The sequence below is a fragment of the Acanthopagrus latus genome, chromosome 15, assembly GCF_904848185.1.
Source record: "Acanthopagrus latus isolate v.2019 chromosome 15, fAcaLat1.1, whole genome shotgun sequence".
Taxonomy (NCBI): Eukaryota; Metazoa; Chordata; class Actinopteri; order Spariformes; family Sparidae; genus Acanthopagrus; species Acanthopagrus latus.
In genome coordinates, this window is record NC_051053.1 from 28,645,863 (window position 1) to 28,661,794 (window position 15,932).

At 47.7% G+C, this 15,932-nt stretch overlaps 1 protein-coding gene across 6 annotated transcripts in view; it reads left to right on the top strand.

Annotated features, from left to right (window-relative positions):
- Nucleotides 1–413: 413 nt before the first annotated feature.
- Nucleotides 414–15,932, top strand: part of LOC119033336 (cullin-9) — a 27,155-nt gene continuing 11,636 nt past the window's right edge. For 3 of the 6 annotated variants that reach the window (XM_037123289.1, XM_037123287.1, XM_037123290.1), the window contains exons 1-23: nt 415–606; nt 2,752–3,447; nt 7,737–7,891; nt 7,974–8,582; nt 9,159–9,300; nt 9,402–9,592; nt 9,692–9,878; nt 9,966–10,208; nt 11,188–11,386; nt 11,475–11,676; nt 12,003–12,193; nt 12,273–12,469; nt 12,612–12,760; nt 12,911–12,999; nt 13,084–13,189; nt 13,266–13,493; nt 13,769–13,859; nt 13,967–14,138; nt 14,395–14,500; nt 14,783–14,878; nt 14,987–15,162; nt 15,280–15,413; nt 15,532–15,717. In XM_037123289.1, coding sequence (XP_036979184.1) covers nt 465–606; nt 2,752–3,447; nt 7,737–7,891; nt 7,974–8,582; nt 9,159–9,300; nt 9,402–9,592; nt 9,692–9,878; nt 9,966–10,208; nt 11,188–11,386; nt 11,475–11,676; nt 12,003–12,193; nt 12,273–12,469; nt 12,612–12,760; nt 12,911–12,999; nt 13,084–13,189; nt 13,266–13,493; nt 13,769–13,859; nt 13,967–14,138; nt 14,395–14,500; nt 14,783–14,878; nt 14,987–15,162; nt 15,280–15,413; nt 15,532–15,717 — 4,687 coding nt within the window. In that variant the 5' untranslated portion in view covers nt 415–464. Of the gene's footprint in view, nt 607–1,840; nt 1,956–2,751; nt 3,448–7,736; nt 7,892–7,973; nt 8,583–9,158; nt 9,301–9,401; nt 9,593–9,691; nt 9,879–9,965; nt 10,209–11,187; nt 11,387–11,474; nt 11,677–12,002; nt 12,194–12,272; nt 12,470–12,611; nt 12,761–12,910; nt 13,000–13,083; nt 13,190–13,265; nt 13,494–13,768; nt 13,860–13,966; nt 14,139–14,394; nt 14,501–14,782; nt 14,879–14,986; nt 15,163–15,279; nt 15,414–15,531; nt 15,718–15,932 lie in introns of those variants that run through there. The other 3 variants (XM_037123286.1, XM_037123288.1, XM_037123291.1) reach the window with 2 other exon arrangements.

Consider the following 15,932-nt stretch of genomic DNA (forward strand, 5'->3'; position numbering starts at 1 on the left):
CCCCTGACCTATAAATCTCTCCATTCTCTCACCCCCAAATATCTGTCTGACCTCCTCCTCCCCTGCACTCAGTCTCAGACGCTCCTCAGGCACACACCAGCTCTCCATCCCTCACACCAAACTACAAACCCTCGGCCACAGAGCCTCCTGTGTGACAGCCTCCACTCTCTGGAACGCTCTCCCAGCTGAAATCCACAAACAGACTTCTCTGGAAACTTTCAAAAGAGACCTAAAAACAGTCTTTAATAAGGCCTATCAGCTGTAGATCCATCACTCAACTTTTCTCTCTTTATCCTATTGTGATTTTTGTCACTCGCGACGTCAGTCCCACCCGGAACCCGCAGGGGGCGCTGCGTCCAGCTCACGAAGGGTTCCGATCCTCCATTAAACACAGAAGAAGAAAAATGAGCAGTAGACGTAGAAGAAGAAACCATCCCTGATGCTGCTCTTGTCACAGTGCGCAAATGCGCATCCAACAGTGCGGACCTCCGGTGGACAGCGATAAAACCAACATCACCAGGCTGGGAAACGACACGTTAGGGCGGAAGAGAAAACAGCGCTTGAGGGGGAGGACAGAAACGAAGGCGGTAGTCTGTGACACGGCAGGTAAGACCGACTCACCTGACGCGGAGCGGTTTGTTCAGGCCGGAGTGTGTGAGAGCGGAGCCGCTTTCCTGTCCGACCCAGGCGGATATGTGGGCAGGCCCGCCACGGCTCCTCCGGCTGTCAGCCGCAGTTACTCTACACACAATTCACACCGACATGAGCCGAATGCTGCGTTGAGATCATGACACACCAACCTGCCTTTCAAAACCTGCTGATAAAGAGCAGCTCTGCGTGCAAAAAAACAATATGTAAAGCACAACATTGTTATTGAGGTATTTCATGAGTACACAAGATCGACTCGTCAATTCTGCGTACAAATAACCAATCAAACCACCCAACAGAGAATTAACTTTTAAAGTTGTTTTGCTTTTCATGTTTTCAACAACGACGCCTGCACTGTTAGCATCAGAGCCCAGAAGGTGACAGTGAAGTGCATTCCCTCACTGAGAGCCTGGCGTTTCATTTACAAAAGTATAGTGTACGTATTTAAAGGCCGAATTTGACCGAAAATAATGTTAAATTGTCTAAATGTCCTAAATAATGTTGACCCTTAAATTAATCCTTGCTCATGAACAACATTAGCTTAAATGTGGAGATCTTGAAATAGAGTTTGGTGTGACGTTCTCTGTACAGTACCAGTACGGCGTGCTGTGGCTAGCTATCAGAAACAGTTTAATCAGTTACAAGAGGATGAGGACTAACGTTAGTTATGTTAACTAGCTAACTATCTAGTTAACGAGATAAAGACACCATTGTTGTGATAAAGTGGGCGGAAATTAACTGATAACTTAAAACACAGAATAGCAACGACTGCTAACGTTAGCACTGTGGTTAGCTTGACAGTCTGTTGCGTTCAGGTAGCGAAACGTTACAACATCAAGGGCTCGGCTATTTACTGAAACTACATAACTTCACAGCTGGCATCACGAAGACTGCGTCAGTGATAGCCACGTCATGTCAGTAACAGCTAATGTAGTGTTTAATAAATGAAATGATATGAATGTTATGTTCACTGCGAGCGGTTTGCAGTTAGCAGCACAGACACTGGTCACAGTTGGACCAGGTATTAGACTGACCCCTGGACAAGCTAGCAGACGGCTCACATCACGCCCAGCAGCATGTGTGAAACCGGGCAGCTTAAACAGAGAGGACTCCAGCGTCCAGAGAGAGGAAGTGTGTGTGTGTGTGTGTGTGTGTGTGTGTGTGTGTGTGTGTGTGTGTGTGTGTGTGTCAAAGCGAAAGTGAAATCCTCGTTTTTGAGCCGTTAATACTGCGGGTTCACTGTGGAAACCATCACAGTCTGTATCCGGATCAACAGAGCTGTTCAACATCTTTTTCTAACTTTCTCAGTAAGTGAATCGTTGTTAGCTCCCAGGCTGTCCTGCGGCACACCTGGCTGTTTCCAGATGTTTCCAGATGTGCTTCACATTCCAAACATCAGCAGTAGGAAAGCTGGTCAGAGAACCTGAGGGTCTTAATACAAACCATGTTAATGCGATAATAAAACAAACTGTTCCCATCAGTGAATTGAAGCTAGAAAGGTAGCAGGGTCCGCCACATGTAAACATAGTAAATCAGTATAAATTGTTTTGTATATCTGTTTATTTAGTTTGTTTCAGCCAATCAAGATCTCTCTCTGCTCATTAACATGACTTCAACTAAACTGCAGACTGCTCCTTTAAGTGTCTGAATAATGGTAACAAGATTTCTAATGAATTAAATTACAATGTAAATGTTTTAATGTGAAGTTGAGGCACTAAAAGTATTTAAAGTGGCTGTTAAAACAGAAGCGAGAGGAGAAGGAGATGAAGTGTCTCTCACACACACACACACACACGTCGGAGCTGAACAGAGTGAAAGTCCTGAGAGGAGCCAGAATGTTAACATAGCTTTCCAGATTGTTCTTGTTACAGACTTCTTTATCTACATGTCTTTTAATGTATCTGATGATTGACGGTAGAGGACAAGATGAAACGGGTCGATGGAGTTCAGTCGACCACCAGGATCTCTCAGATTCTGAATTATAAAGGGTTCAAAATACTAAAACAAAAGATATTTCAGAATGGATGGACAGTTCCCAAAGACACCAGACAGTCTGAACTAAAGTTTTTATATAATCGTATGTGCTCCTCTCATGTCTCCTAGCAACCATGGTGGGCGAACGCCGCAATGGGAACCTGCTGGTCCAGCTTGGCCCGAGGCTGCAGGCGTATCCAGAGGAGTTGATCCGGCAGCGCCGCAACCATGATGGACAGACAGAGTACCTGATTCGCTGGTGCCTCATCACCATAGACGACGGCTCTGGCTCCGGGAGCGGAAACAGTGAGGCGGGAGGGACGAGTGGTGGCAGCTCCAGCGTGGGCAGTTCCAGCGGCTCCACGTCAGGAGAGAGCAAACCGGAGAACATCCTGATGTGGATGTCGACGGAGGACGTGTACGCCAACTGCCCCACCCTCCTGGGGAAGAGGAAAACAGACTCACAGCGCCCCCTGCAGCAGGAGAAGCAGCAGGGCGGCGAGTCATCGGACGGAGGTCAGAGGAGTGGCGGCGAGTTTCCAACAGACGTTACTTTTGACGAGGTGGAGCTGTCGGACATGAAGGAGGACGTGAAGAACCTGGTGCGTCGAGCCAGGAAGCAGATGACCAAGAAGAGTGACTTCTCCATCAGCATCACACACACCATCCACGTGCTGAGCGCCTACGCCAGCATTGGATCTCTGGTTGGTGTCTTCAAGGAGACAGGCGCCCTCAACCTGCTGATGGAGCTGCTGTGCAATAAGGAGACACAGACGAGACGCAGCGCCGGGAAGATGCTGCGAGCACTCGCATCACATGATGCAGGTAACCACAAACTTAGTTTACTATAAGGAATATACTGCTCTCTGATTGGCTGGCGGCTGGTTAGAGTTCTAATCAGCAGCTCAATTCAACAGCAGGTAACCATAGCAACGGTAGTTCAACATTTTGACAAAGAGGATTTCTTTGCTGAGAGAAACTTCCTGAAGTCACAGCTGGTTGCCTGGCAACTTCATGGTGACGACAAATCTCCAGGAAGTGACTTTGTCCAACACAACTCAAACAAGGGCCAGGCTAGCTGTTTGCCTTGTTTTCCAGTATTTATGCTAAGCTAAGCTAACCAGCAGCTGGCTGTACCTTCAGATTTGGCTACAGATCAGAACTATTGATCAAAGTATTGATCTGATCTGAATAAAAGTTTTAACTGACAGAATGTGATGCCTGAGATCAGTTAGGAGCCGTCCACACCAGCCCGATTAATTTTGCAGCTGTTAAGTTCTGTTCCTGGTTTTACGTTCTGTCCACATGCAACCGTGCTTTTGGAACACTGAAACGTGGTCTTTTGAAACCGGGGTCCAGGGTGAGGTTTTCATCTGATTCGGGTTTCAGCGGCTGCGTGTGGATATGACAACCATGAATATTTCCGTTGCTTACATCAGAGCTGAGCGCGTGCCTTTGTAAATATTGTGCGCGCAGCAATGTAAACACAGAGTAACGACAGTTAGAAGGTGGTTAGAGGTGGTTAACGATCTAAAACTAACACGAGTTAACCAGCTCAGTCCAGACAAACGATTCCCCCTTCAGAGTCGACATTGTTGTTTATGTTTTGGTATTTGCCGCGCTCTCCTATTCCGGTTTTAAACTATTTTGATCGGTTAAAACAGCCTTCCCGTTTGAAGTTACATCACCACCTACTGCTGTGGCATATGTATTACACATATATTGCATCACTTGGTGGCGGATTTACGGTTGCGTGTGCACAGTTATTTTATTACACCCCTCGTGTGGACGCGTTTTTTTTTTTAATTTAACAAAACCTCGGTTGCAAAATTAACCGGGCTGGTGTAGACAAGGCCTTAGAGAGAAGAGGTCTCACTCTGCTGGAGTTGTTGAACCCTGTGGTTATACAGTAGTGTTACAGAGGGGAACATCTTCAGCTCGTCTGCAGTCCAGTCATGAAGAAGAAACTAACAGCAGCAGTGTGATGCCAGTCAAATCTGAGCATCAGCACTCATGTGTCAGTGAAACATCAGCATGACTCTAACATGTGATTATCGTCTTTAATCGGCTGTCAAAGTCTGTCCACACTGAGAACCACCACTATAAACAGGTTGTTTTAAAAAATCGCCCCAACTGCAGTGGATGGAACAACGACAGTGTGAACCATGTCTGTGTCATCACTTTCAGAGCAAGTTGATGAACAGTAGAGATGCTGATAACCAATCAGAACCATCAGAAATCACAGCTACATCAGTAGCTAAAAAATAATTTTGAAGGAGTGTTTATACTATCTGTTTCTATCTGTAGCTGAAAGATGACATTTAAGAGACACTTTCTAATAACTGTACTGTACAGGACGGTACAGAAGTAGCACTTCATCAGTATCCATTTTGCTGCGTTGCCTGGAACAACCGTTCATCAGGCTGGATGTTCACAGCTGTATCTTTATTATCATTGTTGGTGGGATCGTTCTCAGTACAACAGCCCTTTTTACCTTCATCCTCACTTGAACGAGCAAATAACCTCGCTGGTCATGTGACCCTCAGCTTCACCTTGTCTATCCTCCTGTGTGTAACACCAAGGCTGATTTTGAACCAGGTATGTTTTGCACGAGTTGAGGACGGATGAACTCTGCAGCGCTCCAGCTGCTCTGCAGCATCCTGCTGCTGAAACCCTTCAGTGATGCAGTGAAGCAGCAGGTCCGGTCAGACCTCAGTGCAGTAAATGGACCTGTGATGACGTCACATTGAAGTTTCTTCAGCTTTATCTGTCCGCCTGTCTGTTCAAATTCCAGATCCAAAGTGTCCTCCTGTCTCTGCTGGGGACTTCTGATCTTCCTCTGTCGTCATAGCAACAACATAATGCACCACAGCCTCCCTGGTGCTGTGTCTGACTCAGTCCAGTGTAAATTGTTCAGCACCAGTGAATACAGCAGTCATAAGGGATGTCTGTAGTGTTGTCAAAAATATTGATTTTTTGATTGGATTTACAAATGGATTCTGATTTTCTGCAGTATAGATACACAGGAATCAGCTGCATTTCTCCCTCACGCTTCTCTCCAACACCAGTTAATAGATGCACTGTTTTTGAAGGCCTAATTAAAGAAGAGAGAATTATATCTGAAGTAAAGTGAAGAAATGTAATGTTTACTGCAATCGTTCTGCCCACCTGCGAGCCGTGACGAGAGGAGTCCTGTGTTGCTGGCTGTCACGCTGGAGCCTTTTTATAAGTTTTCCCTGTGGTATCGAATATAATCTGTTATTTGTTTTTACATATAATATATATTTTGAAGGTATTGTATTGAAGTTATCACACAACATGACGTGCTGATCAGACATAAATCAGCTCTGGTTGAGAGTGAACTGTTAAACTGCAGCTGTTTGTTGTTGACGACTGCAAAGGATCTCAGTCTCGTTACTGTCGAGCAGCTGATATTAAAACAAACATGCGCTAGTTTTCATAATGAACCAATGTTTTGTTTGTTTGCAGTTGTTGTAAATGAGTAAACATTTAGTCAGTCAAATTTGCAGCTAAATGATAATAGCATAAGCCTTGATTGACGAGTTGTGTACTCTCTCACGCTGCACGCACTGGTCGTGTAAAGTTGTGACTTTGTGGGGTTAACTTCCCTCTCCAGTTTTCTTTTTCCCTTCGTCACTTCTGTCACTTCTGTCACTTCTGTCACTACCCCTTTTTGTGTTTTGGGTTCATGTTGGCCCAGATGTTGAGCTTGAACCCAACACACGTTAAAAACTGTAAGTCAGTGCTGCACAGACTGTGATCAGAAACCATCTTTGTTCCGTCTTCCCGGTGTGGTCGTCAGCGCTCACAGACTGGGCGAGGAACAGCTGAGAGTTTTTCCCATGAGTCATCGGGCCACACGGGGGAAACAAACACACAAGCCTCATTATAGATTCACGCACACGCAGCTTTCAGTCTGATAACATGAATCAAGGGGAGAGGTCTCACTCTGACTCTGTTTTTTGAGACACACCAGACATCATTTAAAGAAACAGCCTGTTTGTGTAGTTTCCTACAGAACGTGGATGTCAGGGCACAGAGATCATTTGAACACTTGTAAACCAATGAGATAGCAGCTAGGCAGAGACATGCTGCATGATTGGTTGAATGGGTGGAGCCTGCCACTGCAGAGATCCTGTATTAATCACAGATGTTGCTCACAGGTTTATTCTGAGCAGAAGCAGCTCTGATGTGACACAACTTTTAGACAGAGGTGATGACTGTCTCCTCGATGAGGAAATGACATCATCATCCTCAGCAAGGAGGCTTGTTTTCCTCTCTGGGTTTCTTGGCAACCAGGAGACGAGGAATTGACTTGTTCATGATCAGCTGAAGAGTCTTTATCAGACGGCTGCCTCAGATTAATGCTTTCATTTTGCAGAAGCGTTGGCTGTGTCCCTGCCACACCCAGCGGCCTCTGCTCGGAGGGAAAACTCAACACCACAAGTTTACTGTGAAATTAAACTACTGCTGCTGTTTTCACTGAAACACTGAGCTCAGATTAACCTCTGTTTTGATCCCTTATACTCCTGCAGCAGTCAGCATCAGGTCCGACATCTTTGATCTGATGTTCCAGTCTGGTTCATCTTGTGGCCCAGTTTGATTCAGCTGACAAACCTTTGAACTCCTTTACAGAGAACTTCGGAGCCCCTGAATGTCAAAACAAGACGTTACTGTTCATCACTGAGATGTGACATGACATACATGTAATGTTGGTAGCATGCAGTAACACAGTGGATGGATTAAACTAATGTCTGAGAAGCTGTGAGCAGAGTCATGAGTGCTGCGTTCAGGGCCAACGTGAGACCCATCGGACCGCGTTGACTCTCAGAAGGTGGTTCTCAGAAACGGGCTCAGAGTGAGACCTCGCTGCCTTCCTGTCAGGGCGTTCTGCTGCTTCATGGTGGTTTTAGCAGCCTGACGGCAGCATGAGTCAACACTTCGTCTTCAGCTCTTGTCAGTCAGCTCTGCTCCTGAAGGGGGCGCTCTCAGCTCTCACAACACATCTGATCAGCAGTATTGATCTCAGCAGGCTCAGACGGTCGGGATTATCATGTGTTGATTCCTGTCTGTCTCCTCTTGTCCATCCACAGGCAGTCGGGCATACGTCCTGCTGTCTCTCAGTCAGCAGGACGGCATCGAGCAGCACATGGACTTTGATAATCGTTACACTCTGCTGGAGCTGTTCGCTGAAACCACGTCGTCGGAGGAACACGGCATCTCCTTTGAAGGGATCCACCTGCCTCAGGTAAACACAGGTGTTGGTCCTTCTTAAAGTTCACACAAATCTCCTTATTTCCTCCCATCATCATTTCCATGTCTGTGTTCAGATTCCGGGCAAGCTGCTCTTCTCACTGGTGAAACGTTACCTGTGCGTCACATCTCTGATGGACAAACTCAACACGACAGGGGCGGAGTCCACCTCTGACAGACAGGACGCCAGCCCCTCCCCCGCCTCCTCCTCTAGTGCCGCCCACCAGACGGAGCACCTGCGTGTCCAGCGAGAGTTCGACTTCACCATGGCGATGGCCAACCTGATCTCAGAGCTGGTCCGCGTCATGGGCTGGGACCGCAACCGCCAGCCTCCAGATGGCTCTGCTCAGTGCCCGGGCGGAGGCGGGGGCTGTGGGGAGGAGCATGGGGAGGAGGTGTCCCGCCCCGTCCTCAGGTCCATCTTTCAGCCTCGTTTCTGCGCCTCCCCCGTTGTCCTCACCACCAACTCCGCTGTAGCCGCTCCCGTTGCCATGCCAACAAAGAAGAAGGCAGGAAACGGATTCAAAACACGCTCTGACTTCGCCAGCCGATCGGCCTACGTGGAGTACGTCCAGGACAACCTGAAGAGCGGCATGATGGTCCGTATGCTGGAGGACTACGAGGAGGTGAGCGCCGGAGACGAAGGAGAGTTTCGCTACAGCAATGACGGCTCGCCACCTGTTCAGGTGAGGAGACACTGACATGAAGAGACTGACACTTTGTGTTAAATCGTGATGATTATTTGGCTGTTCAGTGTTTTTCAATGAATCCGCTCAGCTGCAGCACCTCCTGCTGGTTGGAGGAATAAAGGTTGACAATTACACCTCATGTAAACCTGGTGCTGAAATGCTCTGAATCTACATGTGGACTCGTTCTCTGGATAAGATGTTAATGCAGGTGTAAATGCTGAGCACATGTGGAGGCAGCTCACCTTGTGTTCAGATCTCAGGCCAGTGATGCACCTGCAGTGTACCAGTCTGCAGAGCTGACTGTCAGGCTGCTGCAGCCTTTGTACAGCTCCATCAACACAATAAACAACACAGATGAAGCTGGTTTAAACAGCAGAGCTCACAGCGAGTGAGTGTGAACGAGATCAGTCTGCTGTTTGTTTCTAAGATCAACACAGTGGTGATGGTGTGGTCCAGTTAGACAGACCGATCCAGAAGTTTATCAGACTCAATTTAATGTTTTATCACAGATTATTTTCTCGTTGGTCCCTGAGATTACAAGGTGTTACAAGGTGTCCCTCCTGTTGTGTTCAGGTGTATTGGAACTCCCTGTCCAGGACTTACTGGGTCCATTGGCACATGGTGGAGATCCTCGGCAGCGGCAGCAGCAGTCAGGCTGAGAAGGAGACGCAGGAGAAGGCGTCTTCCCTGACAGAGACACTCAAACTCACCTCAGGTAAGATCTGATCACCAGGCAGACATCTAAAGCATCTACCTGACAGTCTACCTGTTGGTTTACCTGTCGGTCTATCTGATGTTCCTCTTCTGTACCCTCAGTGAGTCAGACATTCTTCTCGAAGCCGCCCGGCGGTCTGTACTCGCTGCCGTACCTGTCAGAGGGTCTGCAGAGGGAGCCGCTGGCGCTGAGCCGGGCCGAGTGGTGGGAGATCCTCTTCTTCATCAAGAAACTGGAGCCCAAACAGCAGCAGGAGGTCAACAGCATCCTGCTGCAGAGTCTCGACGACCAGGTGGCTAAAACACACACGGGAGCATACTGGGAAAATGAGGAAACCAGAAACCAGGTTTACATGTTTGTTTAAAAAATCTGTCTCCTGCCTGTCCATCAGGAGACTGAGCTAGATGACTCGTCTCTGATTGGTCTGTCTGTCCCCGGGGACGTAGCGAAGAAGCTGCTGCACTACCTGAAGCAGAAGCTGCCGTCGTCGTGTCTGAGCGACCTGCTCTGCTCGCACGCCTTCTGCAAACACTACCTGAGGAGAGGAGGAGGAATTCTGGAGGACGAGGAGCTGCTGGGTGAGGAGGAAACACCGAGACACGCGCATGTGTGTGTGTGTGTCTGTGTGTGTGTGTCTGTGTGTCTGACTGTGGTTTGTCTTCCAGCTGAAAGCTCTCTGGGTTCGTCTGGCCTGGGAGGAGGAGGGGGAGGAGGAGGAGGAGGAGGTCAGAGTTCCTCCTCTTTGTCATCAGCCTCGGCCTCCTCTTCCTCAGCGATGGGCTCTGTCTCCAAAAAAGCAAAGAAGGAACTTCCTGTTGATTCAGGCTGCGGCGGCTCGGAGACGGAGAGCGAGCTGCCCTCAGAGGACGAGAGCAAATATCCTGAAGACCTGGAGGACAAGATAAAAGGTGGAGGCCATTAAATCAATGTCTGAGTTACTAAACTCTTCCTTCATCCTTCATACCTGAAGCTTTAGGGATGTAACGGTATGAAAATTTCACACCGCGGTAATAGTGACTAAAAGTATCACGGTTATCGGTATTTTTAAAATGTCTTCAAAATGTAGAAAAAACACTGATAAACTGAAATGATTTCACAAACAATAATATTCAAATCCAAAACCTTGACAAAACATAGCAAAATCATCATTAAACGAGAATAAAAGAATGTATCAGAACTGTGTAAAACAGGTCACTGGCTTTTTGTGATGAGGCAGCTTGATTTTGAATCGTGTCCTTTCATGTCTGCGTCACAGAGGTAGAGTGAGATGTAGTGGCAGCAGCACTCGACTGGCCAGCAGAGCCTCTCTGTGAAGAACATGAACAGAACGTGTCATTATTCATTATTACTGTCACTGTTACTCAATACTAAGGGTGCAACCAACAGATCACAAAACTCACAATTTAGATCGAATCACTTTTGTTAGAAACAGGTCGAATCATTTTCTTAGATCAAAACAAAAAGAATTATTGTGTATGTATGTATGTATATATATATATGTATATACTGTATATATATATATATATATATCTATATATATCTATATATATATATATATATATATATATATATCTATATATATATATCTATATATATATATATATATATATATATATATATATATATATATATATATATATATATATATATATATATATATAACATACTTAGATAAAGTATCTCATGAGTTTTCCACACCGTGGTTATCAACCGCGTTGTTCACCATGGTAATTAAAACTTAAAGGGTTGGGAATCTTACCATGGTTTACTGTGACACTGGTAACCGTTACATCCCTACACACAGTAAAGATAAAACACAGTAAACGACTCTGTGTCATTGATTGGGGTTGGGTTGGTCTTAAAGCTCATGTTGTGTCGTCCCTGCAGTGTTTAACAACCCGCGGGTCCAGGGGAAGAAGACGGTCTTGGAGAAGCTGGGAGAGGTGGTAGACATCCTAAAGAAGGGCGGGTCCGGCTCAGACCCGGCCCAGCCGATGGCCGCCGTTCTCTTCATCACCCGGCTGCTGGAGGAGAAAGGAGTTCAGGAGAAGAACTCCATGAGGAGCGACTCTGCCCAGACCATCCGGTGAGACGATGCCATCGGCAGAGGGGAAATACAGTGAGCTGATGAGAGAAGACATAATTTATGAGAAAGTGTGTTTGTCCTCTCACAGGGACAAGGTGCTCAAGCTGCTGGTGGAGCTGCTCGGCTCGTCCTCTAAAGACCTGGTGATCAGCACGCTGAGGCTCACACACCTCCTCATGCTGAAGTACGAGTGGAGGGTCTCCTTCGCCACCGAGGGCGGAGTCAAAGCTGTCCTGTCCTGCATGCAGGAGTTCCCCACCTTCACACACGTCCAGCAGCTGGCGCTCGCTGTGAGCAACACACACACACACACACACACTCTGTGTTTCTTTGTTTCCATCTGATTGGAGGGTGCAGACTGAAAAACAGAATATTTTACTCAACAACATGATTCACAACATCTTTGTGTTTTCTTAATTTTTAGTTTGTAAAAATAAAACATAAGAGGAGAAACAAGTCAGACGGATGATTGAATCTCTGGTGACAGTTTGGTATTTGGTGACAGGACCGCTGCAATGTTGAAACAGGTCTTTGCTGCAGTACAAGAGGAAAGAAGGAACATTTTAGCATCAAACCGTCAGTTGTTTTCTGACAGCAGTGTTCGTCTTCCTGTCAGACGCTGAAGGTGATCACTGGAGCCAGTAAACACGACCTCCGCAGTGTCGGCAGCGGCCTCCCTCTCTCTGAGTCGGGCACTCAGATGATGTTGGAAATCTTCGCCAGCATTGGTTCAGCCACACCTGAAGGCTCCAAAGGCCTGCTGGGAGCCATCCCCGCCGCCATCGACCTCATGCTGAAATCTAAAGGGTGAGTGACGCTGCAGGTTCAGGTGTCACTCTCTGTCGTGCTCTGATTCTGATTATCTGATTATTGATCATCTGTTCAGCTGCGGGCTGTCAGTGCGGAATGGCCTGCTCGTCATCATCATGCTCATCTCCAACCACAAGAGCCTGGCGGAGCAGCTGGTGGCGTCAGACGTCACCACTGTCCTCAAGAAATGTCTGACTCTGTCCAGAGCGGAGACGATGCTCGCCATCATCGCCCTCAACCACATCTCCATGGTGCACAAGCTAGAGAGCAAAGGTATGACATGTCACATGGCCGCAGAAACACGCGTCACATGGTCTTATCTTATCTTTAAAATATGTTAATGACGATCTGTGTGTGTGTGTGTGTGTGTGTGTGTGTGTGTGTGTGTGTGTGTGTGTGTGTGTGTGTGTGTCAGACTGTCGGGAGCAGCTGGACTTTAAGGACACGGAGCTGCAGATGTTGGTTGTGAGTCTGAAGGAGCTGACTGCCACCAAAGAGGTGATCCAGACTCTGGAGCAGCTGCTGTGTGACGACACGTCACAGCTGGAGGAGGAACGCAACCAGGTACACACACACACACACGCACACACACACACAGGACTTTAATATTTCCACTTCATCTCAGAGTCAAACATTGTACTTTTTACTCCGCTACATTTGTACGCAGCTTTAGTTCCTTCTCAGATTAAATATTGATTACTGTTGTTTGATCAGGTGACTCACAGTCGGGACACGTATCAGGATCTGGTCCGTCTGATGGAGCAGCACCGAGCTGACCGGGCTGTCCAGCTTTCCATCCTCAGGTACTGACCAGCAGATGACCTTTGACCATGATGATGATGATGATGCTGTGTAGAGCTCGTCTGATTGGCTTTTTGTTCCTGCAGGATCCTGAACAAATTCCTGGACAGCTACCAGGAGGACGTGCTGCCGTGGCATGAGAGCATCGAGCCCTGCCTGTCCTCCATGACGGCCTTCATCAACGACAGAGAGGTCAGTACAGATGGGAGGAGCATCTGTACAATCCCACCATGTGACCCACATTAACATCCTGTGACTGGTTGTTTAGGTGGTCCAGCTGTTTATCCGCTTCCTGTACCGACTGGCGTCTCTGAACAAAGACTACGCGGTGGTCATGTGTCGGCTGGGGACCAAAGAGGCTCTGGTGAAAGCACTGGACAAACACAGCACCAACCTGCTGCTGGTCACCGAGCTGCGAGACCTCATCACCGACTGTGAGAAGTACGCCAGCCTGTACAAGAAGATGACCACCAGCGTCCTCGCAGGGTGTATCCAGGTAAGACACCTGGGAGGCAGCAGGATCTGTGTCTCTGCTGTCTATTCAGTTCAGTCTGTTTTTCTAAACACAATCACATGCATGAGCACAGAAGCAGCTCCTCTCTGATTGTGCCTGCTGGTAAATGTCTCCACTCTGTGGTCAAACAGGGAATCACAGGTGAGTAAGTCAATAACATGCAGGAGAAATGATTTGTGAAGTCAATTGTACTCTGGCCACACAATAAACTCATGTCATGGAGAGTCTTACCTGGTCTACTTCCTGTTTCCTGTCAGATGGTGTTGGGTCAGATCGAAGAGCATCGTCGCAGCCACCAACCAATCAACATCCCCTTCTTTGATGTGTTCCTGAGGAACCTCTGCCAAGGTCCGTTACATTAACCCACTCGTTTGTTATTTCTGCCCGTCAGGTCCGATGACGTTTTTATTCGTAGGATATTATGTCATGACTGGTGTAACGGGTGCTGTGTTCAGGTTCCAGTGTGGAGCTGAAGGAGGATAAGTGCTGGGAGAAAGTGGAAGTTTCGTCCAATCACCATCGAGCAAACAAACTGACCGACAAGAACCCCAAAACTTACTGGGAGTCCAACGGCTGCACCGGCTCGCACTTCATCAACATCTACATGCACAAAGGAGTCATCATCAGGTACCAGATAGTCTGTATGCTCCTGAGTAATGGTGTTGGTACTGGTACTAGTACTGGTACTGACAGTTCTACTGAACTTAATCTCATCGTTGTTGCTCTGTGGAGAAACAACAGGCCGTGAAATTAATCTGATGCGTCGACTATTCATGAGAACACCACTGACAATAAGAGAGCGTGTGTGTGTGTGTGTGTGTGTGTGTGTGTGTGTGTGTGTGTGTGTGTGTGTGCGCGCGTGCGCGCGTGCGCGTGTGTGTAGACAACTGGCCATCCTGTTGGCCAGCGAGGACTCGAGCTACATGCCGGCCCGGATCCTGGTTCTGGGAGGTGACGAGCCCACCAACATCAACACTGAACTGAACACGGTGAGTCTCTCCTCCACCCTGAATCTCAATTTCTCTGAAACACCAGAGTGAGTTTAGTAGTGATGTCTAAACACAACTTCACGACGCGGAGTCAGACAAATATTTGTCACTGCTGACGTTGACGGAGTGAATCAGCGATTCAGCGGTAACAAGACCTGCTGACCAACACAGACGCTGCAGAAACAACTGGGCTCTGTGAAGAGGACAAGAACCGGATGTGTGTGACATTCATCTAACTGATCCTGTGTGTGTGTGTGTGTGTGTGTGTGTGTGCGCGCGTAGGTGAACGTGACTCCGTCTGCCAGTCGAGTGGTACTCCTGGAGAACGTGACCAGATTCTGGTCCATCATCCAGATCAGGGTCAAGAGATGTCAGCAGGTAAGACTCTGAGCTCCGCCTCTCCATCTTCTGACCACTGCCGTCACATATACTGATATATACACATATGCACACATACTGCAGCCCTCTCTCTTTTCCCCCTGACAGGGTGGTATCGACACAAGAGTCCACGGGTTTGAGGTTCTGGGTCCGAAGCCGACATTCTGGCCGGTGTTTAAGGAGCAGCTGTGCTGTCGGACCTACCTGTTCTACAGCACCAAGGCCCACACCTGGTGTCAGGAGGTGATGGAAGACAAGACACAGCTGCTGCAGCTCTTCAACAAGTAAATACCACAGATAATACTGTTAATGCTACAATAATATTCTTTAATACATCAGCAATAATCATGATTCACTGTGTGTGTGTGTGTGTGTGTGTGTGTGTGTGTGTGTGTGTGTAGACTGAACAGCGCTCTCAGACACGAGCAGATGTTTGCAGATCGTTTCCTGCCGGATGCCGAGGCAGCTGAAGCTCTGGGTCGAACCTGCTGGGAGGCTCTGATCACCCCGATTGTCCACAGCATCACACTGTCAGGTACACACACACACACACACACACACACACACACACACACACACACACACACACACACACACACACACACACGAAACAAGCTGTCCACACTCTGACGTTCCTGCCTGTGTTTACCCAGAATCCCCGGGGTGCAGCCCTCTATCCTGGCTCCTCAGTGAGTACCTGGATAACGCAGAGTCCGCTCGCCGCTGTAAAAGCCGGGCGGCCATCTTTAACTCCAGAGTGAGACGACTCACACACCTGCTGGTGCACGTGGACACGAGCCGACCGGACAGCGAGGAGCTGAAACCTCCCGTCAAATCAAGTGAGTCTCAACTTCATTTTATCCAAATGTGGTCAGAAGCTTCATACCTGAGACGTCAGTGTCAGTCACACTGATCTACGTTTTTATGTAAGAATACATTTTTTAAATTGTTTATGAAACAACCATCTTGACTCTGTGAACTGTGATGTTATGTCCGCTTTTTTAAAACTGTATATAAAGAACTCACGACTGGACGTGAAACTAAGTAGACTTGC